General features: G+C 43.0%; 1 protein-coding gene across 1 annotated transcript in view; it reads left to right on the top strand.

The window, feature by feature from the left end:
• LOC126485904 (uncharacterized) overlaps positions 1 to 27,159 on the top strand; it is a 201,277-nt gene that overhangs the window by 85,833 nt on the left and 88,285 nt on the right. Inside the window, exons 3-4 of the mRNA XM_050108910.1 lie at positions 66 to 238; positions 19,743 to 19,870. Coding sequence (XP_049964867.1) covers positions 66 to 238; positions 19,743 to 19,870 — 301 coding nt within the window. The remainder of the gene's footprint in view (positions 1 to 65; positions 239 to 19,742; positions 19,871 to 27,159) is intronic.

The raw sequence follows: 27,159 nt of genomic DNA, 5'->3' as shown, positions 1-27,159 counted from the left end.
TTCTAGATATACAACCATTGCGAATATCATTTGTTACATGGAGTGACTCCATTTTATTTTGAAAGGTTGGACGAGATGGAATGGAACCTGGAAACGCTGACAACGGACCACCTGAGGCATCCTATCCTCTCCCAGCTAGTGCACGCTGTTCGCCGCATCACAGTGGCCATGATCATCGGAAAAAATTGCCATCTCCAACATACACACAATTATCCTCAGCTGAGCCTGAAAGAAAGTGGTGAGTATCTTATTTGCAAGTCTGTTTTTGTGAAATAAAGCGTTGTTGTTGTTGTGGTCTTCAGTCCTGAGACTGGTTAGATGCAGCTCTCCATGCTACTCTATCCTGTGCAAGCTTCTTCATCTCCCAGTACCTACTGCAACCTACATCCTTCTGAATCTGTTTAGTGTATTCATCTCTTGGTCTCCCTCTATGATTTTTACCCTCCACGCTGCCCTCCAATACTAAATTGGTGATCTCTTGATGCGTCAGAACATGTCCTACCAACCGATCCCTTCTTCTAGTCAAGTTGTGCCACAAACTTCTCTTCTCCCCAATCCTATTCAATACTTCCTCATTAGTTATATGATCTACCCATCTAATCTTCAGCATTCTTCTGTAGCACCACATTTCGAAAACCTCTATTCTCTTCCTGTCCAAAGTAGTTGTCGTCCATGTTTCACTTCCATACATGACTACGCTCCATACAAATACTTTCAGAAACGACTTCCTGACACTTAAATCTATACTCGATGTTAACAAATTTCTCTTCTTCAGAAACGCTTTTCTTGCCATTGCCAGTCTACATTTTATACCCTCTCTACCTCGACCATTATCAGTTATTTTGCTCCCCAAATAGCAAAACTCCTTTACTACTTTAAGTGTCTCATTTCCTAATCTAATTCTCTCAGCATCACCCGACTTAATTCGACTACATTCCATTATCCTCGTTTTGCTTTTGTTGATGTTCATCTTATACTCTCCTTTCAAGACACTGTGCATTCCGTTCAACTGCTCTTCCAAGTCCTTTGCTGTCTCTGACAGAATTACAATGCCATCGGCGAACCTCAAAGTTTTTATTTCTTCTCCATGGATTTTAATACCTACTCCGAATTTTCCTTTTGTTTACTTTACTGCTTGCTCAATATACAGATTGAATAACATTGGGGAGAGGCTACAACCCTGTCTCACTCCCTTCCCAACCACTGCTTCCCTTTCATGTCCCTCGACTCTTATAACTGCCATCTGGTTTCTGTACAAATTGTAAATAGCCTTTCGCTCCCTGTATTTGAACCCTACCACCTTCAGAATATGAAAGAGAGTATTCCAGTCAAAACTGTCAAAAGCTTTCTCTAAGTCTACAAATGCTAGAAACGTAGGTTTGTCTTTCCTTAATGTAGCTTCTAAGATAAGTTGTAGGGTGAGTATTGCCTCACGTGTTCCAATATTTCTACGGAATCCAAACTGATTCTCATTAAGGTTTGCTATCAAGAAACTCTCGTGTAAGGTAATGAACACGTATATTGTAAGGCTGCGCTACAGCTGGCAATAGTGTCCTAATCAAAGTACACATAAAACAACAAACATAGAACTATAAGAAGTGTTCAGATGAAAAGTTAAGAAACATGGTAACAACCAGGTCGGTTGAAATTTGCATATGCCACTTTTGGATAATATAGTGCGACGTCTAGGGACGCGAATGTAGTGTCCGGCGTGGCTGTGCGAATGTGCAGGCTCATGATGAAGGGGAGAAGCAGCCCATTTTATGCGGAAGTGGATTTGAGGGCATCATGGCGCTCACGTTGCAAAATTCGACGACTGAGGAGCAGCGAGGTGTTATTAGATTTCTGACTGCGGAAGAAGGTTAAACCGGCCGATTTTTCTCGTGGAATAATGGCCGCTTACAGGGGAGAATGTGTGACCGACAAATCAGTGACGGGGTGGTGTGTCCGTTTTCGCGAATTTCGTCGAGTGTTTGAGTGAAGACCCGAGATCAGGCCAGGTAAACAAGTTAACCACGGCCAAAGTCATCGAAAATGTAGACGACCTAGAGAGAAGTGATCGGCTTTTCACATTGTGAAGTGTTGGCCGTGATGATGGGGGCTAGTGTTGGAACAGTGTGGACAACTGTTCACGACAGATTGGGCTACAGAAGCTGTACGCGCAGTGAGTTTCAAAGTAGCTCAACGAACTGCAAAAGGAACTGCATATGGGGCTGGCATTCAAACATCTGTTGCGGTATCATGAAGACCCCGCCTTCCAGGAATGGGTCGTTGTCGGTGATGAGTGATGGTGCCATCATTTCGTGCCAGTGACAAAGCGGTACAGCATGCAATGGAAGGATGAGCCATCACTTCCCTCTGAAAAATTCAAAAGTGTGCCCTCAGCAAGCAAGGTGATGCTCACAATCTTTTTCAACGTCCGGGGTTTGATACTCATCGAATTCCTGGGGCATGCAGACACGATTAACAAAGGCATGTACTGTGAGACACACTGTAGCCTACGCAAGTTCATCAAGAGGAATAGGTCTGGGACTGCTCACGAACGGAGTGAGTCAGCTCCACGATGACGCGCGTCCACGCGTCTCAAAAGTCACACAAAGTGTAATGGCCGAGTCCAAATGGGAGGAGCTTGAGCTTCTGTCCCACAGCCCGGACATGTCACCCTGCGACTCCAATGTGTTTGGTCCGCTAAAAATGAAAGTACATCTCAAAGGGAAGTGCTTCGATTCGGACGAGGAACGGAAGGGCATTGTGGAGGAGTGTCTCCCGTCACAGCCACAGGAATTCTGGAAACAGGGAATCCTTCGGCTCGTGAAACGGTGGGATAGTTGCGTTCAGGCCTCTGGTGATTACTTTTGAATAAAGAGTTCAGCTATAACCACAGTGTTGTTTCACACCTTTTCATCTGAACACCCCTCATAACAGCAACCACACCGGACGAAAAGAGCCATGTCTCCTGGTAACTGGATTACACCTAAGGTTAATTACACTTAATATTCGACACGGACGTTGAGGACACGATTCAATTGGTGTCAGATAAGCACATCAGACAAAAAATTAGTCACCACCCTCCACCGAGCAGAGATCATGCAAACACCCCAGTATGGCACACTGCTTCCATCCTTGGTTATGGCCTGAGTCCAGCGAGTAAGAGAGTGTACAAAGTTCATCAAGTACGCCACACCCAGATGAGGTCACTCATCAAACCCTACAGAGGTACCAGATGGCAGGGACGTTGATTTCTACGTTTCACACGCAAGTCACAGACATTTTTTTGAGAATAAGATTTAGCAGGCCAGCAAAGAGCGATAGGACCCACAAGTGGTCGTTAATCCAGGAATGTACTCATGCTGCCCTGTGAATAAGACTGTGGTCTTTGAAGATGGGAGTATCTACAGCCTACTCAATGTGAGGGCGTAGAAAAAGTGTGGAATTAAAAATTACCACGTGATTTGATGCAGTCTAGACTGCACCTTCACAAAAGGTCTACGCGAAACTTCTACAGGTGACCTTTTAACACTCTTGCTCATTGTCGTTGTGACAATAGAGATAATGCAGAAAGGTGCTGTCAGTTTCTGCCGGAATTTGTGGAGTTGAATGCCCATCTGTAAATTCATAGGGACCTCCTGGCACACATAAAAAAATGAATTGATCGTACGGCATTGTTAGCCTGGAGGTCCCATTCGGGTTCGGCCGCCAAGTGCAAGTCTTATTTCAGTCGGCGCCATGTTGGGCGACTTGCAACCGATGAGGAGGATGAAATGATGATGATGACAACACAACACCCAGGCCACGAGCGGAGAAAATCTCCAACCCGGCCTGGAATCGAACCCGGGCCCAGTGCAGTGGAGGCAAGCACGTTACCACCCAGCTAAGCAGGCGGACGCTGGCACACATTGCTACAGAGGATAGGAGGAGCCCCTACACAACGCCAGTGCCAGCAGAAAGAATACTTTGAATCGAAAGAAGGCAAGAATAGACGCTGTTTCGTAACAAGCAGTTCAACGTGGATTACAAACCATAGTGGAGTTTGCTATATTTTGTTTTTTTACTTATTATGCTATTATATCACCTAGTAAAATTAGGGTGTTCATGCTATTTCTTATATCTAAGCAGACATAGTCCCAACGCATTGCACAATAGTAACATAGTGATAGTAATAATGCTAATAATAATAATAGATAGACATAAACAATCATCATAAAGGAATTCAAGTTCAAACGCTCTCTTTAAATGGGAATAATCGAAAATAATAATAATAATAGATAGATAGATATACATACAGAATAATGAACAGGGGAGAGCCTTGTACCCCAAGCCTGCATGTAACTTCAGTCTTTTTCACACCAAGGACAGGACATTTACAATACAGCAACAGAGACTAACAACATAGAAATGCTACGTAGGCCTAAGGCAATAAAAGTAATTCTTTGCTTTTAAATGTGTATTAACAAGAACTTTGGGTCTAATTTCTTACCCAGGAAAATTACTTTTATTTGTATTTATTTGGATGTTCGGTTTATTAGCCTTAGGTCTGTGCTCAGGGGGTCTAGCTGTAACATACGACTTGTTCACTTATGTTAAGTTATGCCTCATGGTACACCACCGCATTGTATCTTAAGCCAAATACAACATTTTGAAGAATGATCTCTGTGATACAGCCTTTTAATAAACTCTTGTGTATTGTGATTCATTTGACAGGAAATAAGACAAGCAATGAAATGGTTAAATAATGGTTAAAAAAACATGCCCTAGGTACAAGCCCTTCACCTATGTATGTAGAATTTAAGAACTGCCAGTATCTTGTCAAATGTAAGTAGTGATTTCTAACAAAAATGTATCGTAGCAGTACAGAAGGAATCACTATGGAGAAGAGATTGATTGGTCAGAGGAAGAGTGAGAAATGAGTGGGTAAGATTAAGAGATGAGATGGAACGAAGAAAATTGAAGTAGATCGGTGTTAGGAAAGCACAGATAATGTTGACATTAAGGCAGGGACACTAATTCGCTGTTGGGCAGAACGAAGACAACAGGGATATGCCAAGAGGGGAAGATAAGCAGATGATAACTGATAAAGCTTTAATCTCCTTTCAAATGCAGAATGGTTTTGGAAATGATGCAGGTTAGAAGTTAGTTCGTGCTAGAGCTATATAGCTGTAATGAAGAGGCAGATACAGACAGTTTTAGTGTTATGTAGCGGTACAGTCAAGATATAAGATGCTGGACGTTTCCAGTCTGGTAGTGCAGTTACGGAATGATGACAGGTATTTGATATGTAAGGACACATGTGACTGAGAAATCAGTGAAGAAGACAGAACATGTATAAATAACTTAGCCTCTGCATTCGCGTCCACCCTAGTATGAAACAGTCCAATGTTACACACACTCACACACACACTTCTTATGCAAGCATTAATTGCTAGTTCGAGTCTTATGGAGCTTCCACTATTTGTGAGCTGTTCAACTACATCGCAGTAGTAAAGAGTGGCAGCACTAAAGACTGGACTAATTTCTGTGTTATTTATTAAAAAAAAAGAACAGAGATTTCCTGCATGCTGTAACAGTTTATTCTTCCCAACTGGAATGCTCATCCAAAACTGTACCGAGAATTTTTACTCTTTTTTGATGGTGTAAGTGGATATCATCGAGAGGTATAGTGTGAACTGTTTTACGAAAAAGTCCACTGATCCACTTTCTGTATGATATGAAGATGACCTGCGATTTATACAGGTTTAGTTTTACACCCATGTTTTGTGCCTATCGTGATACTAAACACAGGACATCATTTACACGCTGACACGACAGCAGCAGTCGTTTTATAGCTGGCGCTTACATATTGCTAATGTCATCAGTATTCAAGTGGCAGTTCCAAGAGTGTAGCACAAATGAAATATCATTGATACACAGTGAGAAACAGACACTACAAGACCTAACTGTGTTCCAATCTCGAACATTAAGATTTATAGAGTCACATTTAACAGCAAAGTAGCCAAATCATTTAGATAATAACATATGTATCAAAACTGACTTTACAGCTTTGAAAACTCATACTGATTTATTCATTTAACTTACAGACATTGTTTCGGTGTAACTTTATAGCAAAATACACCAAGCTTTTTACCTTAAGCCGAAACAAATTGAATGCGACTTCCATCGGTTATGCAGCACACATCCCATCTGAAGTTATTTCTTGCCAAACTCGCTGCAGCATGTTGGGTGTTACTTGCACAGTTGCGAGGTAGCTTGTAGCTCTCAGCTCTGGCAGGGAAGCCTGTAAGGGTGGAAAAAAAAACACGATATTCTTGATGGATGAATCCATGAAAGAAAAAGTCAAGAGGTGTCAGTCCAGTGAACGCAGGAGCCAGGCAACTGCCACACTTAAGACCGTTCAGTTACCTGGGAAGCGGACATTTAGGAAATCGCGGACGTCAGAACACAGTAGTAATTTTTCCAAATGAGATTGTTATTGTAGATCTACTGGAAGGAACTTTACCATACTCTGTGCGAAAATTTCGTTACAGGGCTGTTACATACTTCGATTCTTCAAACCAAATCACACAGAGAACACACTCAGAACCGGTAAAGACGGCCATCTTTGCTGCAACTGCCGCTAGCGCTTGTAGTGGCGTGATTTTGTACTAGTGTACCATGTGAGTCAGAAGTTGATCTATTTTCCTTCAAGTTGACACCAAGACTAAGTTTGTATGTCGTATATATAAGTTTGTGCCAGTTTTCAAAGACGTTAAGTTCTTTTTGATACACTCAGTACGCGATGTTAAATGTAAACACTATTTCTTGCAACTCTAATTTTTTAACTGACATAATTATTCGTACATCACGATTGACCAGTTTCTCCTACTTTATTTTGAAGTGAAGCTACATAAGTGAACAATAGAAATCAAGTTATGAACCTGGATTTTACTATGTGATCGAATGCAAGGGGAGTTACCGACTGCGAAATAATCGACACACCAAATAATAGCAACTAGGCAGATTCTCGCCAATAATACGAAGTGAGTTCCAGGAGGCCAGAACTTCGTCTTGGAACAGTAAAAAAGTTAACAATTAAAATATTATAGAGTAAACATTCACATAACTGTATGATCAAGCTTGTAGATCTGACGATCGTACATTATGTTTTTCAGGCGTTAAAAACATAGGCATATCCCACGAACAAATCAGTTTCTATACAAAACCCAATAAGATGAGAGTAAAAACAGAAGCACTAGAAAAATGCCAGGAAGCTAAATTTACGTAGAATTTCTCAACATCGCAACAAGCTCAGCAAACGAAATATTAATCATCACCTTAAAGGAGCTCACATGGCTTTGTAGCAGTCTAGCTGGCGCAGGCACCCGTGGCTGAGGGTTTATCACTTTAAGCATGAAGAATTTTAATTTAAAAAAAAATGGCTCTGAGCACTATGCGACTCAACTTCTGAGGTCATCAGTCGCCTATAACTTAGAACTAATTAAACCTAACTAACCTAAGGACATCACATACATCCATGCCCGAGGCAGGATTCGAACGTGCGACCGTAGCGGTCACGCGGTTCCAGACTGAAGCGCCTTTAACCGCACGGCAATTTTAATTTCAAGAACTAAGATTAAAACGGTAAATGAAGAGAAAAACAGAGAACTGATCATTGAGAATCACAGCATGAGAATCTAGCCACACAGGAAAGAAGAGTAGCCCCTTTGACTAGTAACTAAAACGTCCTGGCTTCTGGTTCGACGAGATCCACCACTTATTTCTGAATAAAGATCATCAGCAATTGCGGCCAAGGACTTCTGGCATAACGAGTCATCCTCGCTCCTCCAAAGGCTTCTCAAAGAGGGCGGAGGAGCGGACAGAGTTTCAGGGCAACCTCTTGCCTTTGGGGTGGGAAACTGCTGCGAAAAGCGGAAGAATCAGCAGTGATCAGCAAACTGAAAACGCGGCCGGCAATGGACTCCACTGCATTAAAGACACATATTGTGGATGCATAGTAGATGGAGTCTGTAGTTGATAAAGTGTCGTGACACTCTCTCCACTGCCAAAAGATTTCAAATTAGTGCCCCATTCGTACTTCTGGGTACAGAATGTCAAGGGATACGTAACCGTGAGAACAAGATTGAACAACCAACGAAATGGGACCTTTATACGAGTTGGTGAGTGAAACGTAGAAATTTTTTAAAGTAGTACGGAAGCTACAAAATCTGAAAAAGGAAGTGCAAAGGCCCAATCTATATACACTACTGGCCATTAAAATTGCTTCACCACGAAAATGACGTGCTACAGACGCGAAATTTAACTGACAGGAAGAATATGCTGTGATATGCAAATGATTAGCTTTTCAGAGCATTCACACAAGATTGGCGCCGGTAGCGACACCTACAACGTGCTCAGACGAGGAAAGTTTCCAACCGATTTCTCATACACAAACAGCAGTCGACGGGTGTTGCCTGGTGAAACGTTGTTGTGATGCCTCGTGTAAGGAGGACAAATGCGTACCATCACGTTTCCGACTTTGATAAAGGTCGGATTGTTGCCTATCGCGATTGCGGTTTATCGTATCGCGGCATTGCTGCTCGCGTTGGTCGAGATCCAATGACTGTTAGCAGAATATGGAATCGGTGTGTTCAGGAGGATAATACGGAACGCCGTGCTGGATCCCAACGGCCTCGTATCACTAGCAGTCAAGATGACAGGCATCTTATCCGCATGGCTGTAACGGATCGTGCAGCCACGTCTTGATCCCTGAGTCAATAGATGGGGACATTTGCAACACAACAACCATCTGCACGAATAGTTCGACGACGTTTGCAGCAGCATGGACTATCAGCTCGGAGACCATGGCTACGATTACCCTTGACGCTGCATCACAGACAGGAGCGAGTGCGATGGTGTACTCAACGACGAACCTGGGTGCACGAATGGGAAAACGTCATTTTTTCGGATGAATCCAGGTTCTGTTTACAGCATCATGATGGTCGCATCCGTGTTTGACGACATCGTGGTGAACGCACATTGGAAGCGTGTATTCGTCATCGGCATACTGGCGTATCACCCGGCGTGATGGTATGGGTTGCCATTCGTTGCACGTCTCAGTCACCTCTTGTTGGCACTGACGGCACTTTGAACAGTGGACGTTACATTTCAGATGTGTTACGACTCGTGGCTCTACCCTTCATTCGATCCCTGCGAAACCCTACATTTCAGCAGGATAATGCACGACCGCATGTTGAAGGTCCTGTACGGGCCTTTCTGGATACAGAAAATGTTCGACTGTTGCCCTGGCCAGCACATTCTCCAGATCTCTCACCAACTGAAAACGTCTGGTCAGTTGTGGTCGAGCAACTGGCTCGTCACAATACGCCAGTCACTACTCTTGACGAACTGTGGTATCATGTTGAAGCTGCACGGGCATCTGTACCTGTTGACACCATCCTAGCTCTGTTTGACTCAATGCCCAGGCGCATCAAGGCCGTTATTACGGCCAGAGGTGGTTGTTCTGGATACTGATTTCTCAGGATCTATGCACCCAAATTGCGTGAAAGTGTAATCACATGTCAGTTCTAGTATAATATATTTGTCCAATGAATACCCATTTATCATCTGCATTTCTTCTTGGTGTAGCAATTTTAATGGCGAGTAGTGTAATAGCGAATACTCTGTTCAAAAATCACAAGAAAAGGACTGTGGGGCGGTGGGTTTCCTCACCTTGTCACACTCAAACCTATTATTTTCCTAAAAGTGTGTTCATACACGCTACATGGGTCTGTAAATTACAGACTTGAACAACATGAAAGTAGCCTTAACTGCGCTACACACAATTTGGAGTCCTCTTGTCCACATTCCATCTCGTTGTGAGTGGAAAATAAACTCTTCCTCACTACTTTAAGCGATATGTTCACACGCACCAACTTGTTCACAGATACCATAAGTTATCACACTCCTTCAACACACAGCAGAATCTAAATTTCCTAAAAGCTCCATTATCTTTAAATTTCAATTCTGCTATGTATTGTTCATACAGTTCAGAAGAGGAAGGTTTTAATGTCCCACCCACCACTTGGGTTTAGAGTACGGCCGCTCACAAAAATATGCGAGACGGAAACAGGAAGGAAACACGAAGTTTAATCATAAACAGTTGGAGGCCAGGCTTGGCCTTGGAGCTGAGCGAAAGGGAGGGGAAGTCCTTGTCTCTCTCGCTAACTGCCGAAAACACTTGCTTCCGCACAGAAGTTATGATCAGAAAGGCCTCAAGACACGGGTAAGTTCTAGCTGGGTTATACCATGGTAAGACAGATTCACAAACCAAATATTGGATTTTAATTCGTATCCAGGAGCGGATATAGACTCGGGTCACGATTCAGTTACGATGAAGAGCAGAGTGAAGTTCAAGCGGATGTTCCAGAAGAATCAGTACGAAAAGAAGTTGAGAACTAAAGTAGTGAAGAATGATGAGGTGCATTTGAAGTTCTCTAATGTGACAGATACTGCGATAATGAATTCCACAATAGGCACCTCGGATGAAGAGGGGTAGACATCTATGAAAAGGGCAATCACAGAAAATGAACAAACAAATATAGAAACAGGGAAGGAAACTGCGAAAAAACCTTGGGCAACAGAATAAATAAATCAGTTGATCGACGCAAAGGAAGGAGGTCAACAAGTGATAAGGAAAAGAGTGGAACCCAGCAATGAAAGTCACTTAGGAATAACGTAAATATGAAGTGCAGGGAAACCAAAGTCATTTGGCTACTGGAAAAATGTGAAGAAACAGAATGAGAAACGGTCGTCGTAAGGACTGATTAAGCGTGCAGAAAACTCAAATCGCAAGTCTTCCACAACTCTGACTTTCCTAATGAATCCCCTGTGTTCTCGTCCCCATCGTAGAGGTCTTCGGTGTAATCTTTGCTCCTATTCATTCTCTAGTTCGTATATAAAAATCTAATTCCTCTTGAGTTCTTAACGTTAACACCTTTGGTTTTTTTCACGGAAGCTATTTTGACGTTTTTATATACTAATCGGTCCCTCCGCTGATCATATCCTTTTCGATTTTGAACTGGTAGGGAGCTAGGATCTGCGAGCAGTAAGGTGCTGTGCGTAACAAAACAATTATAAAGACACAATTATTTATTTACCATAGAGGACAATCTTACAAGTATCAAAACAAGTAATATTTAATCGCCACGGGGAACATACTTTTTATTACAACGATCAGCGTATCCAAAACAAATCCTTAGAGTCTGATAAACGGGCATATATTTAACAAAAGATTTTAGCAATAGTTTCTGCAATAAACAGTAGCAGACAGCTGATTTTTAATGTGCTATACACGTCTGTGAAGCAGACAATGAAATATTAAAAGGCTGCTAATTGCATCTGCCAGTGAAGCATACCCAACGTACGTTCAAAGCTTATCAGAGCATGTAACCGAAATCATTAACACGCGACATTAAAAAAGAACAGCAAATTATACGCGTCTGTGAGGCAGTCAGTGAAACGATTGTTCCCAAGTTTTTGTAAGAGTACCTTTTGTATCCGTCTGTAAAGCGGACAAGGCAGAATATTTTATGATCAGTACTAAACCAAACAGGTAAAAAAGTCAAACAGTTAGAAAGGAATCAATCGATGCACGTCTGTGAAGCCGATGGAGCAGGACCTTAATAAAAAAATTTAAAATAACACAAATTACGCATGTTCGTGTAGTGAACGGAGCAGAATACTCTAATCAGTTTACAACAGCTCCTCTTAGGGGCCCAGGCGGTTGCTCGATTCATAACAGCTTCTGGAATATGCAGAACAGAAATTAGACTTACATAACAGACTAATGACAAACCTTAAAGTCTCCTTAAATAGAACAGTATCATGGGAACATGGAACAGAACCTGTTTTGGGGCCACAAATACCAAACCCGAAGAAGCACTTAAATTCAATGGCACTAGTTATCAGATTCAGCTAGCAAGTGAAAGGCGGCACATGCCTCCCCGAAAACACGCAGAACACGAGTCTTAAACTTGAGTGGAAGTATTTAACATCGAGAATATAAAATACTTAGATTTACCACTGCACGCACCAACAGTAGGCAAATATTTCAGTCCAGTGACCGTTAGGCTAAATGACGTTCAGCATGACGATGCTCTGTTAATGTAACTAGCCGAAGTACGGCCAGAAGAATATGGACAAGATCAACAAAAGACATTAAAAGATGACAAGGAAAAGTTAGTCTTGCGAGCCATAATTAACAGATTAACGCTTGACAAATACCACGGTTCCTGCATTAGGTAATTTCCAAGAAGCGTTGTCTACCGAACGCGCAGGCTCCGTACAGTATACAGGGTGAGTCACTAACTATTGTCATCAAGAATAGCTCCGAAAGTACGATAGTAGCTGAAAAGTTTGTGGGGCAAATGTTGTATGGGACAACGGGGGCAATAGTATGACATTAGTTTTTTGTTGCTAGATGGGGTCGCGTCAGAGATATGAAGGTCAACTTTGTTTTTTTAAAGGGGATGCTATGATTTGGTACTTATTTTCTGATAGCGGCTATCGAGAGGAATCCAATGATGTGTAACAGTAAGGTATTTGAAGCTCAACGAAGGTCAAAAAGGTGGCATGAACGTCCATTTACAGAAGGTGTTCGAAGTGATGACCATTGGTATGAATGCAGTGCTGCAATCTTCTTATCATGGATTGAGTGGTATTCCTTATCACTTCGGCACTTATCGAAGCACATGCTCTGACAATTCTCTCTCGTATGTCGTGCAAGTAGTAAATATTCGCCGAATACGGCGTACCCATCTAACGTGCCATTGACATGTAAACACCATTCGACGGTTTCGCAATACAACACTAATAGGAACGGTAAGACTAGTATCGTCGAATCAAGAGAATGTGAATAATGTATTCCTTCGAAGAACAAGTCGATATGCTTCTCATTTACAGAGAATGCCAACGAAATTCAGTGGGAGCAAGAGACTTATACGCTGAAAGATATCCCCAACGTACTCACCCTACAAGTGGTACATCTAAATTTTAAATATGTGTATGATAAATTGAGAGCAACTGGATCTTTAAAGCTTCGGAAACATATCCCGCAATGGAATGTTACTAACGAGGAAACGGAAATTGGTACTCTTGCCACTGTCGTTCTAGATCCTTGTGTTAGTTCGCGTCAAATCGCAAGGGAATCTGGCATGAGCCAGAGCAGTGTTGTTCGTGTTCTGCATCGCCATAAATATCATCCTTACCGTAACAGTCTGCACTATGAATTAACTGGTACGGATTGTAGGCATCGCATTGAATTCTGCCGATGGGCTCAATTTCAGATTCAGAGAGAGGACACATTTATTAATTTATTTTATTTACTAATGAGTTTACATTCACGAACCATGGAAATGTTACTTTGCATAACATGCATTATTGGGCAACTGAAAATCCGCGTTGGCTGCGCCAAGTTACACAACGAAAACCGTGAATGGTGTGGGATCCTGGAGGACAGAATTATAGGTCCGTATTTCATCGAAGGAAATCTTAATGGTAATAAATACACCACATTTCTGCAAAAAACATTAGATCTGTTATTGGATGAAATATCCTTAGGAACAAGGAACAGAGTGTGGTGTCAACACGATGGGTGTCCGGCACATTTTTCGCTGATGGCTAGAAATGAGTTGCAGAGACAATTCCCAAATCGATGTTTTGGACGCGGAGGATATTTGTCGTGGCCGACTCGTTCGCCAGACTTGCACCTCTGGGTTTTTTCTTAAGGGGATTCGTAAAGACATTGTTTATAAAGACGTTCCAACTACACCTGAAGATATGCGGGAGAGAATTGTCAGAGCATGTGCTTCGATAAGTGCCGAAGTGGTAAGGGATACCACTCAATTCATGATAAGAAGATTACAGCACTGCAATCATACCAATGCTCATCACTTCGAACACCTTCTGTAAATGGACGTTCATGCCACCTTTGTGACCTTCGTTGACCTTCAAAGATCTTACTGTTACACATCGTTGGATTCGTCTCGATAGCCGCTAACAGAAAATAAGTGCCAAGATATAGCATCCCATTAAAAAAAAACAAATTTGACCTTCATATCTCTGAAGTGACCCAACCTAGCAATGAAAAACCAACGTCATATTATGGCCCCCGTTGTCCAATGCAACTGTTCTCCCACAAGCTTTTCAGGTCCTATCAGACTTTCGAAGTTATTCTATGTGGCAAAGTTAGTAAGTAACTCACCCTGTATATCGACCAGGCGACTCTTGTGGCGACAAACAAGGATCCTGTTTATTGTGGTTACTAGAGCGACGAAAAAAAAACCAAACATTTACTAAGTTAACGTCAACTGCAAAGGAAACTAGTGATTTCACTTACTTTACTCGGCAACCACGTCTTTTTCATTTCCGCGGATTGTATACGCAGCCGGGAGCAATCTTTGGTCTCCATTATCCGGTTACATTCTACATATGTCTCTGAGAAATATTGGGAGAGTCTGAGAAGGTTGAATTTTCTCACGCAGCCGCAAATTGTGGAAATACGGGTACTGGAGGAGGTACAGATCGACCCTGTCTCCCTGTCGGCTCTCTCTTTTAATCGACGATTTGACAGATTAACACAAGCGCTCTGTAATCTGCGTGTGGACAAATGGATCGTCCGAAGAGGCGATAATGATTTATAAATCCATCCTTTTTCTTCAGGATGTTGTAGGACTTAATCCCGTCTGTTATACCTTTGGTCCCTGGTAGGATGAAGTCCTTTATGAGAAGCATTAAAGTTTTCTTGCCCCTCAGTTGTACTTTCGGGATTCCCTTTCAGTGCCTCCGAAAATGTATGTTGTGTCCAATTTCGTTTTTTAGCAGTCGTCCTTTCTTGTATTTCCGAGCGGATATATGCGATTTGTTTATTCAAGCTACTTGTTTTGTCCACCAATCGGAACACTGTCATTCGTGACTATCACACAGCAGACTTCTCGACAGATCTCGTAATAGTCACAAACGGTGTCTGTCGGTAGTCGATAACTCAGTTTCGGAAGCAGTAGTTTGTAGGGTAGTTTTTTACCCAGCACGAGACTAAAATAATGCTCTTTTCGGAGGTCAAACTACAATTGTCGAAACATGAGTTCTTCCTTTCCGATGAGTTTTGTGACACCATGCACATTACAACTGAAATGGGAAATCAGCTTTGGTACCTTTCTTAGAAGTTTCACACAGCGGTTTCCGTAACAAATCACACAATTTATGAAATCTTCATTTGGCAGCAATCACTATTCACAACAGAATTCCATACGAGATTGCACACTACGCAATCGACGAATTAACTTTCGCCTAGTAAGAGTATTGGGGCTCGAGACTACAGCGGCTGCACTCATTCCTATTCACAACGCTAAACGATATGCGATGTTCCCGTGGCAACGGGCTGCACATTTTCCATATCTCCCGCTATGACAGCCGTGCGTTCGAGTTATGTCGTAGTGCAATATGTATCGGTCAGAGCTCTCGCGTTCGATACGCAACGCTTCTTGGAAATTACCATGCGTTAGACCGAAGTCAATCACGGAAGATGCAGATTGCTACGTCCACCAGTCAAGGCAGCAGGGAACTCGCCAAAACGAACCGCATTGTGCAGCCTCGTCATCTCGAGAACAGACTAGGAAACAGGTCTTTAGTAGGCGAAGGCGCGGCCCCCGAAGTAAACTCCAGCGACCCAAACACAGAGAGCAGCCCACTGCGACACCTCACCACAGGCCACCATTCCAAGATGGCTACGTTTAAAGGTCAACACGTCGACCTTCAGATAATGGCCTCCTGAGCAGACAGTCACTTCTGCAAGATTTACTCGATCTTAAATTAGCCTCGCGCTGTTGCCAAGAGTGTCACCACATACGAAGCCCAAAAAGCCGAAACTCAGCAACGAAACCACTGAGGTTCAACGAGTACCAAAATCGATAGCAGGGCGCGCGCACGGCTCAGATTCCTTCACATTATTTCTGCAGCCTTTTCACTTTGACTTCCCTGTAATTCTTATTTATTTCATTCCCAAGTGAATTCTATTATTGAATTTCTCTCTTTTTCTGAACATATGTATACTTCCATCTTTCGTCGATCAACTAAAGTATTTCTTCTTTACCCCCTCATCGTCAGCCGGCCGCTGTGGCCGAGCAGTTCTAGGCGCTTCAGTCCCGAACACGCTGCTGCTACGGTCGAAGGTTTGAATTCTGCCTCGGGCATGGATGTGTGTGGTGTCCTTAGGTTAGTTAGGTTTAAGTAGTTCTAAGTCTAGGGAACGGACGACCTCAGATGTTACACTACTGGCCATTAAAACTGCTACACCACGAAGATGACGTGCTACAGACGCGAAATTTAACCGACAGGAAGAAGATGCTGTGATATGCAAATGATTAGCTTTTCAGAGCATACACACAAGGTTGGCGCCGGTGGCGACACCTACAACGTGCTGATATGAGGAAACTCTCCAACAGATTTCTCATACACAAACAGCAGTTGACCGGCGTTGCGTGCTGAAACGCTATTGTGATACCTCGTGTAAGGAGAAGAAATGCGTACCACCACGTTTCCGACTTTGATAAAGGCCGAATTGTAACCTACCGAGATTGCGGTTTATCGTATCGCGACATTGCTGCTCGCGTTGGTCGAGATCCAATGACTGTTAGCAGAATAAGGAGTCGGTTTGTTCAGGAGGGTAATACGGAACGCCGTGCTGGATCCCAACGGCCTCGTATCACTAGCAGTCAAGATGACAGGCATCTTATCCGCATGGCTGTAACGGATCGTGCAGCCACGTCTCGGTCCCTGAGTCAACTGATGGGGACGTTTGCAAGACAACAACCATCTGCACGAACAGTTCGACGACGTTTTGCAGCAGCATGGGCTATCAGCTCGGAGACCATGGCTGCGGTTACCCTTGACGCTGCAGCATGGATGCACGAATGGGAAAACGTATTTTTTCGGATGAATGCAGGTTCTGTTTACAGGATCATGATGGTCGTATCTGTGTTTGGCGACATCGCGGTGAACACACATTGGAAGCGTGTATTTGTCATCGCCATACTGGCGTTATCACCCGGCGTGATGGTATGGGGTGCCATTGGTTACACGTCTCGGTCACCTCTTGTTCGCACTGACGACACTTTGAACAGTGGACGTTACATTTCAGATGTGTTCCGACTCGTGGCTCTACCCTTCATTCGATCCCTGCGAAACCCTACATTTCAGCAGGATAATGCACGACCGCATGTTGCAGGTCCTGTACGGGCCTTTCTGGATACAGAAAATGTTCGACTGCTGCCCTGGCCAGCACATTCTCCAGATCTCTCACCAATTGAAACGTCTGGTCAATGGTGGCCGAGCAACTGGCTCTTCTGAATACTCCAGTCAGTACTCTTGGTGAACTGTGGTATCGTGTTGAAGCTGCATGGACAGCTGTACCTGTACACGCCATCCAAGCTCTGTTTGACTCAATGCCCAGGCGTACCAAGGCCATTATTACGGCAAGAGGTGGTTGTTCTGGGTACTGATTTCTCAGGATCTATGCACTCAAATTGCGTGAAAATGTAATCACATGTTAGTTCCAGTATAATATATTTGTCTACTGAATAACCGTTTATCATCTGCATTTCTTCTTGGTGTAGCAATTTTAATGGCCAGCAATGTAAGTATCATTGCGCTTAGAGCCATTTGAACCATTTGAACCCTCATCGTCGATCTATTGAATTATTTCTTCTGTTGCCCACAGTTTTTTTGTATTTACCTTCCTTGTATCTATATTTGTCTGTCCAGTTTCTGTGATTGGCTTTTTTAGAGATGTCTGTTCTTCTTCAATGGAATTGCATGTTGTGGAGTTTATTAATGCAGTGTCTACAGCATTAGGGAACCTCAAATGCAGCTCGTCATTCCTCAGTACTTCAATATCCCGCTTCTTTCCACGCAGATTCTCCCTGACGATTCTCTTAAGCTTCTGGCACAGTCGGTTAGTGCTCCTATGGCCACGCTGTTGTTCTGAGTCCACCTCGTCACCACATGTTCTGCAGTCATCGCACTACAACCAACTGTTTGTGCGATCTGGCGGAATGATATTCTCGGATCCTTTATGTGAAAGATTCGACCTTTCTCAAAGCCAAAAAGATGGAGATAAGCTGCACAGGCCTGTCCTCTGGACATTTTGTTTTGTGATCTACCTCTTAATAATTCTGTTAGCATTAGACACACACAATAACCATCGTGTACTCACATCATTCTTCATCTGTTGGAATGTCTGAAAAGGATAAGGATGGAGTTTCGATCATCTCATCCCACAGGCATAAAAATACTGGAGTACGAGTTTGGTAACGTTTCGACAAGGTGTCCATGCTATAATTCTTACCATTTCCGACAGCGTATATTGATCTAGTTCCAAAAAGTAAATTCTGTTTTCATACTCTCTATGTTCTATGGTGAAGGCAAAAAGTGAAAGTTGTGCTTCTACAGAAATCTAAAAATGTTGGTTGTTTCCAAGTACACTATGCGATCAAAGGTATCCGGGCAACTGGCTGAAAATGTCTTCAAGTTCGTTGCGCACTCCATCGGTAATGCTGGAATTCAGTATGGTGTTGGCCCACCCTTAGCCTTGATGACAGCTGACAGCTTCCACTCTCGCAGCATCGTTCAACCAGGTGCTGAAAGGTTTCTGGGAGAATGGCAGCCCATTCTTCACGGAGTGCTGCATTGAGGAGAGGTATCGATGTCGGTCGGTGAGGCCTGGCACGAAGTCGGCGTTCCAAAACATCCGAAAGGTGTTGTATAGGATTCAGGTTAAGTCTCTGTGCAGACCAGTCCATTACTGGAGGCATGTTATTGTCGTGTAACATTATGAACAGGTACTCGATCTTGTTGAAAGATGCAGTCGCCATCCCCGAATTGCTCTTCAACAGTGGGAAACAAGAAGGTACTTAAAACATCAACGTAGGCCTGTGGTGTGATAGTGCCACGCAAAACAACAAGAAGTGCAACCCCCCTTCATGAAAAACACGACCACGCCTCCGAATTTTACTGTTGGCACTACACACGCTTGCAGATGACATTCACTAGGTATGTGCCATATCCACGCCCTGCCATCAGATCGTCACATTGTGTACCGTGATTCGTCACTCCAAACAACGTTTTTCCATTATGCAATCGTCCAATGTTTACTCTCGTTACACCAAGCGAGGCGTCGTTTGAATTACCGGCGTGATGTGTGGCTTATGAGCAGCCGCTCGACCATGAAATCCAAGTTTTCTCACCTCCCACCTAACTGTCATAGTACTTGCAATGGATCCTGATGCAGTGTGGAATTCCTGTGTGATGGTCTGGGTAGATGTCTGCCTATTACACATTACGACCCTCTTCAACTGTCGGCGGTCTCTGTAGTCAACAGACGAGGTCGGACTGTACGCTTTTGTGCTGTACGTGTCCCTTCGCGTTTACACTTCACTGTCACCTTGGAAAGAGTGGACCTAGGGATGTTTAGGAGTGTGGAAACCTGGAGTACAGACGTATGACACAAGTGACACCCGATCACCTGACCACGTCCGTGAGTTCCGCGGAACGCCTCATTCTGGTCTCTCACGATGTCTAGTGACTACTGAGTTCGCTGATATGGAGTACCTGGCAGTAGGTGGCAGCACAGTGCACCTAATATGAAAAACGTATGTTTTTGGAGGTTTCCGGATACTTTTGATCACATAGTGTATGTCGTCTGTCTTCTGCTCCAGAATTCCAGAACGGGACGACGGCTTACCTGAAACAGCTCTCCAACGACTGGCGAAATGCTGCGCAGCTGCTCTCAATTGGTGTGTCGCACCTCTCACAACTTTTCGTTCCCCTCGCATTCGAACACATGGTAAGTACTCTTTTTCTCTCCTCTTTTCAGATACATTATATGAACGAGCGGTGACGAAAAGGCCCAAGAGCCTCCCGTAAGTGCTCAGTTCCTGGAATCTGTTTCCTGATTTATTTGGCTTTCACAGTTATTTTCTTTGTCTCTCTGACTGTAATGTTAACTCTCTGCAAGACACCTCTACATAGGTAATCCTCGTGTGTTTATTAGAAAAAGAGTGCAAAGTTGTCCATACCCTTTTTTGTACTTCCCCGTATTTTCCTTATCAGATTTCGAAAATTTCATATTAGATTCAAATTTACAATTCTAAGCCTCTTGGCTACATATTTAGCGGATGTAGTTCTAGATTCTGCAGTCACGTATTTTATCTCGATACTTGAGGATTTGCTTATGTGGAATCTGTTACTCCCAGCATAGTTTCAGTATTTAATAAATTATGAGGTAAATAAATTTTTGTGTACTGTGCTATGTCCCCCCTCCCCTCCTTTCTCTTCACTACTTTTGCTTTCAGAAAATATGATAATGCTAAAATTGCTTTGTTGTCCGTAGTTCAGTTTACCTATGGAAAGGAATCCTTGTGGACCTAAGGCAATTTGACGTTATCTAAATCTTCTCTCCTATTGTGACTTCCCTTCCCCTACTGTTAGGTGATCTTCTGCTCTTTTCCTTTTCCGTTTCTTGGTGTTCAAAAAAGTCATCACCGCGCACCCCTGATATGCTGCCTCGTGACGATGTCACCGACGGCGATCTACCACGATTCTTAGTTGTTCCGGGTTCACTTGGAGTCCCTACATTGTAGTTCTGTATCTTTACGGGAACCGCGCGACTGCTACGTCGCAGGTTCGAATCCTGCCTCGGGCATGGATGTGTGTGATGTCCTTAGGTTAGTTAGGTTTAAGTAGTTCTAAGTTCTAGGGGACTGATGACCTCAGATGTTAAGTCCCATAGTGCTCAGAGCCATTTGAACCATTTTGTATCTTTACGATTGCCTCAGTGTGTCTCTGTTCCTCATCTTCGCTATCAGATTGCCCACGACGGGCTTGATTGTGTTTATCATCCTCAAAAGTTCCCTTGGATCGGTATTCTCCTCACCTGTGCCATGTGCTGCTAAGAAAGCATCCCATAGGCTTTCTTGACTACCCCGTGTATCTGCAATTTCTATGTCTTTACAGCTAGTGATCTATTGTGCTACTAAGCGCACTTTCGCCCTAGTTATCATAGACTGATCTCTGATAAGAGTTCCCTTAAAATATCTACAACAAAAAAGCTAAACTAATGGCAACCTCGTTTACGAGCAGTGTCGGTACAATACAAACAAATACAACGACAAATGGCATGACATAAACACCAATAAATTGCAGCCAGCGAGCTGAAGCACAACGCCTCTGAAAAGAAATACAATAAAATACACAAATACAGGGTGTCCGAAAAGTCTTTCCCTGATTACATAAATTGATAACTCAGGCTAGAAGTAAGATACAAACATGAAACTAGTGCCTAATTGTTTACAAACTATCAAAGTTTTTTTCACACATTAGTAAACTTCCACATGAGCACCCTTGGTAGCACGTAGCACATCTAGACGATATTCAGTTTCCGTCCAGTAGCCTCAGCGAAGAAGAATGGCCCGACAATTCGATCGTGCAACAGCGCGCACCAAACATTCACATTTGGACTGCCTCTGGTGCACTCCATGACTTAGCCAGGGGGTTGTGAACCCCAAATGCGCACATTATGGCGATTCACTACTCCACTGACGAAAAAGGTCGCTTCGTCGGAAAAGGCAATTCGTCTGAGATAACCATCATCGTCCTCAATACGTGATAGTATTTCGACCACAAAGTCATATCGACGTGTACTGTCATTGGGCAACAAGGCCTGAACGATTTGCACTTTGTGTGCACGAAGCAATAAACTTTTGTGTAAAATGTCATGGAGAAAGCTTTTTGGCATCTGTAATTCACGTGAGGCCCTGCGCACCGATTTCTTCGGACTTCGCAGAAAAGACTGCCTTACAGCTTCCACCCTGTCTGCTGAGGTTCTTGGTCGACCACACCTCGGAAGGTCAGCAACCGATCCTGTGTTCTTGAACTTCTCATACCAGGCTTTAATGCTCTTGACATCAGGTGGATTCCTTCCAAATGTTGTCTGGAAGTGTCTCTGCACTGTGGTTGGCGATCCTGTCTCATGGTACCACAGGACACACTGTGCCTTCTCCTGATTGGTTAACATGGCTTCTTGGTCACTGCACCTCATTCACTACTTACGTACTGCGAACCTAAAACAGAAAAAAAACTTTGATAGTTCTAAACAATTCGACACAAGTTTCATATTTGTATCTTACTTCTAGCCTTTAATCAGGGGAAGACTTTTCGGACACCCTGTATTATTTTTTAATGTTATCGCGTTACTTTCCCAGTGTAAACTATACATGCAAGCTGGCTTGTTTCAAATGGCTCTGAGCACTATGGGACTTAACATCTATGATCATCAGCCCCCTAGAACTTAGAACTACTTAAACCTAACTAACCTAAGGACAGCACACAACACCCAGTCATCACGAGGCAGAGAAAATCCCTGACCCCGCCGGTAATCGAGCCCGGGAACCCGGGCGTGGGAAGCGAGAACGCTACCGCACGACCACGAGCTGCGGACATACATGCAAGCTAGTGATCACTATAAATAACACCTAAACGTTATAAATGAGAAGAAAGATTTTGAAAATTTCCGAGGTTTCAAACCACTTTATGGCTACTATCAGAAGACTCTAATTAGGATCCTGGTAGGGTAAGCCATATCCATGATGCGACTCCAGGAGGGTGTAAAATGAATATGCGTAATGGAAATACTGAAAGCAAAATGAAGATTTCGCCCTGTTTGACTACTCCCTGAAGCAGATCTTAGGATCTCTTAATGGTGATTATCTCCTTCTTGCTCTTTAACATATAAATTACAACATAAACATAAATGAATGATTAAGGGAACTAGTAACTACTAAATGATAAATGCTGTTTCTTCTTATACATTTATTGTAGATTAAAACCCCCTTTATTACAAATGTTTATATATCAATGTGCGATGGACATAAAGAGATACAAATGAATTTCCTAACTAATACGATTGATCAATTGCCCAAATCTGCCCCTTTTTATGGCTACGCGATCTAATATAAATAGCGTGAGACGACTGACATCATCTACGTACCAAACACTAGAAGACACTACAGTGGATGCAACACCATTGGAAATAAAATTTACGTGATCACAGCTGTTTAGCTTTGTAGCCCTAATAAGCCAAAGCAATTAGCAATATCACCGTATGTACTGCGTCCGGTGCTTCGGAGTGATGGTTCTTTTACACGTCTGTGACGATGGAAGAGCTACAGCCACAAATTAAACTCTTTCAAACACTAGGGCGCCAGAAGGCGGTCCTCTGATTTGTACACTATAATACCGTCTTCTCTTCTCTGTGTTCTACAGGCGAAAAGCGCGAACTTCCAGCCAGCCACAAGGGCGGAGTTCAGATAACGTCTAAACGTGAGTTTAGGCAGAAGAAGTGCTCTCAATCACTGAACGATGAGCACTCAACGACGACTCCTTACCCGGAGGCGAAGTCCAGAATGGTATAAGTTCAAAAAAAAAATATTGAAATGTGTGTGAAATCTTATGGGACTTAACTGCTAAGGTCATCAGTCCATAAGCTTACACACTACTTAACCTAAATTATCCTAAGGACAAATACACACACCCATGTCCGAGGGAGGACTCGAACCTCCGCCGAGACCAGCCGCACAGTCCATGACTGCACCGCCTTAGACCGCTCGGCTAATCCCGCGTGGCGGTATAAGTTTGCAACAGTACAGTGCCAAACCGTTCTAACTATAAAATCTCGTGAGAGCAAAGACAGCAAGTCCGTCGGTACCAACAAAAGCTGATACTGAGCGACTGTCAAACCCAGTTGCTCCAAACGGAAGACCTCTTCTCTCCACCGGTGGCTTCCGAGCAAAGCTCGGCTCCCCTCCCTCGTAACTCAGAAGGCGAATCATATTCTCGAAACCACAGAATATTCTCCCTCTCTACAGATTCTTCCGAACGCCGCCTATACTCATACAATGGTTTCTCAGAGTAGATTTCCTCAGAAATAACCCAGCCTGCGATTTCCGAGGTAACGCTTCCTCGTTCCTCTCTGCTGCGTCCAAGATTTTCAGAGTTTTCAAAGTATTATCCAGTTATCCTTTCGGCCCTACTACAATATCGGCCAGCTGCCGCTGTATTGTGCTTCCGCGCTTAGGTGCCCAGACCGTTCGTCTCGGCACTTCCTGTGTGAAGCAGGACCAACACACTCGTGTGGGCTTTGCCACCCAGGGTTTGAGTTGCGCCTGCCGTTTCATTTCCATTGGCGTTTCAACCTCTATTGCTGGAGGCAATCATTCATTACACCCTTTAGATAATAAAGACACTCCGTCACCTTTCATGCAACAAGCGTTAACAACTATTTACAAGGTGTACGTGACAATGTCAGTCTTCTTTATACACACACACACACACACACACACACACACACATATATATATATATATATATATATATATATATATATATATATATATATATATATATATATATAAACCTATCAAATTATACCTAATTGCGGTTGTAAATCACGGCATAGTATGTAGAGGAGTGCTTGTAAGTCGCGAAATTATAGCCACCTTACAATATAACTAAAATTTACTTCGCTTTTCACGGAGGCCCATACAAATCAGCAACTACCAATTCCATTAGGTGGTTTGGTTTTACACTTTCATTAGCAGTCTGCGTGTATTATTACTAACTTTAAACCATTGATACCTATTATAATTTTTATTCTGTTGTGAACTCTCCTAGTCATATTATAGAAGTAAATTCATTTTGCTAATCTCTATAAGCAGTTCTTGGGGTCTACATCATCAGAACTAGCATGTATCTAGTCTTTCATTTTGTCTGCATATTCTTTGGGTGAACATACGCTCCAATCACCTGAATTTTCATTTGTCCCTCTGAACAATACACCTTCATTAATTTTATATAATACTGGTAACTTATCCTTTCGTTTCCTCCCCAATTTTTTCTCTACTATTTTTCGAATTTCCTCATTATTCGGTTCCTCATCATATTTCTGCTAATTCTCTTAATCTCATTTTCTTCTTTGATCCCTTTTATGCAAAATATTTTTATGTGATCACTTCCATTGATTGCTTTACCATCTCCTCCCTCAACTTGTAATCTGGACAAAGTATCAGGAATGGAACTGTGAATCCTCTTTACGTATTTAATCCCAGATTGGTGTTGTTGAAGGATCTAATCTACCGTTTATCAACTACAGCTTTTTTTTTTTAGAGAAGTCAGTGATTTGTGGTCAGTATACACTGTAACTTGGTGCTCCCACAACTAATTTTTGAACTTTTACAGAACAATTTTTTTCAAACATACTCAATGCTCTCCTTGCAAAAGCGAAAGCTTAAAATCTAGTTCCTCTTCAGTTTAAAAAATTTGAAATAACTTAGTTCCAGTCCCATATCCACTGCTATCTGCTCCTAAATGAAACAGTTTATTTAAATCTGGGTGCCTCAAAATTTCATCCCTACACTATTCTTGTTTTAACTCCTCGAACGGCTTTTGACAGTTTTCGTCCTAAACACAATTAACTTTGGATTCCAGTTAACTCGTTAAATGTGGTCTGTTCAAATTCTGCCATTTCACAAATTTCTTACATAATCCATAAAGCCTTAATAATGATTTTGAAAGTCTCTTGTTCATGGAAGGTTGGCACTTCTTAGGGCCTTTTATTTTCTCTGCCCTCTTCCTAACTACATCCATAGAAACTGTAAGCCCAAAAATATCAACTCATTTGTACGAACTCCTACTTTTTCAGACTCAAAATCGTTTTTCGATTCTGAGTGGCTTTACAATTCTCATCTAAAATTTCACAGTGTTCTTCTCAGTATTTAGTATCAATGAGTAAGTCATCAACAACCCACCCAGTTAGCCATGTGGTCTAACGCGCTGCTTACCGGACGGGAAGGCATGCCGGTCCCCGCCACGAATCCGCCCGGCGGATCAGTGTCGAGGTCCGGTGTGCTGGCCGGTCTGTGGATGGTTTTTAGGCGGTTTTCCATCTGCCTCGGCGAATGTGGGCTAGTTCCCCTTATTCTAACCCGGTTACACTATGTCGGCGATTGCTGAGCAAACACTGTCTGCACGTACGCGCACACCATAATTACTCTACCATGCAAACATTGGGGTTACACTCGTCTGGTACGAGACGTACCCGGGGGGTCCACTGGGGGCCGAACCGCACAATAACCCTGGGATCGGTGTGGGGCGGCGGTGGGGCGAGTGGACTGCTGTAGCCTGTTGTGGGGTTGTGCACCACTGAGGGTTACGACAGGGACGAAGCCTCTCCGTCGTTTCTAGGTCCTCAGTTCAATGCAATACAAGTCAACAACATAGATGGTCAATACTGAACTAATAATTATCCCCAGTACCTGGTGCAAACCTCTTGTAGTTCCAAAAACGAATAGAAAGAAGTGGAAACTTTTTCTACAGGACCCACTCATTATTTTGCAAAACAAGGTACGGGCACATATGGGACACGTTCCGACAGATTTGTTTGATTGCTGGGGCTGGGAAGTGCTGTACCATCCACTACACTCCCTGGCCTTAAGCCCTTGTGACTCCCACTTGGTTCTTAATTTAAATGAGTCGCTTCATGACATTCGCTTCAGAACAGTTACAGAGATTCGGCAAACAACAAACCGCTCCACTCGAACTATAAACACAACTGGCGCTGCTGAGTGGATCCTACAACGTTCGCATCACTTACAATGGGCTATACACAACGCTGTCGACTAGTTTCAGTGCAGTAAAACCTTAAAACATGTATCTGTTTTGTATAAGTCGTAAATAAACAGTTGCTACTATTAAAGCTCCGACCCTCATACTTTAATCTCTCATTCAAATCCTCACAAAACTTTTTCAAGTTATTTCCATCTGTTTGTTGTACCTAGGAGCCCTCATGAATTCATTCTTTACATTTCTACGTTTCTCCTGTGACTAACACTTTGCAGAAATAATTGATCGAAAGTGTCGTTTTTCTGGTATATTGTATCTCCATTCTATACTGTCACACTTCAGTGAAGTTCCTGCTTGTCTTGCTTCGTGGCTTTCAGTTCAGTCTACAGTAAATCCAGTCTTTACATCATTAACAAAACCTGCAGGGTATAAATTACTTTTTGAATCAAATTCCACATT

Source organism: Schistocerca serialis, chromosome 1 (genome assembly GCF_023864345.2).
Source record: "Schistocerca serialis cubense isolate TAMUIC-IGC-003099 chromosome 1, iqSchSeri2.2, whole genome shotgun sequence".
NCBI classification, from domain to species: Eukaryota; Metazoa; Arthropoda; class Insecta; order Orthoptera; family Acrididae; genus Schistocerca; species Schistocerca serialis.
Note: the sequence above shows the minus strand (reverse complement) of the source record. Positions and strands in the feature narration are given on the sequence as shown.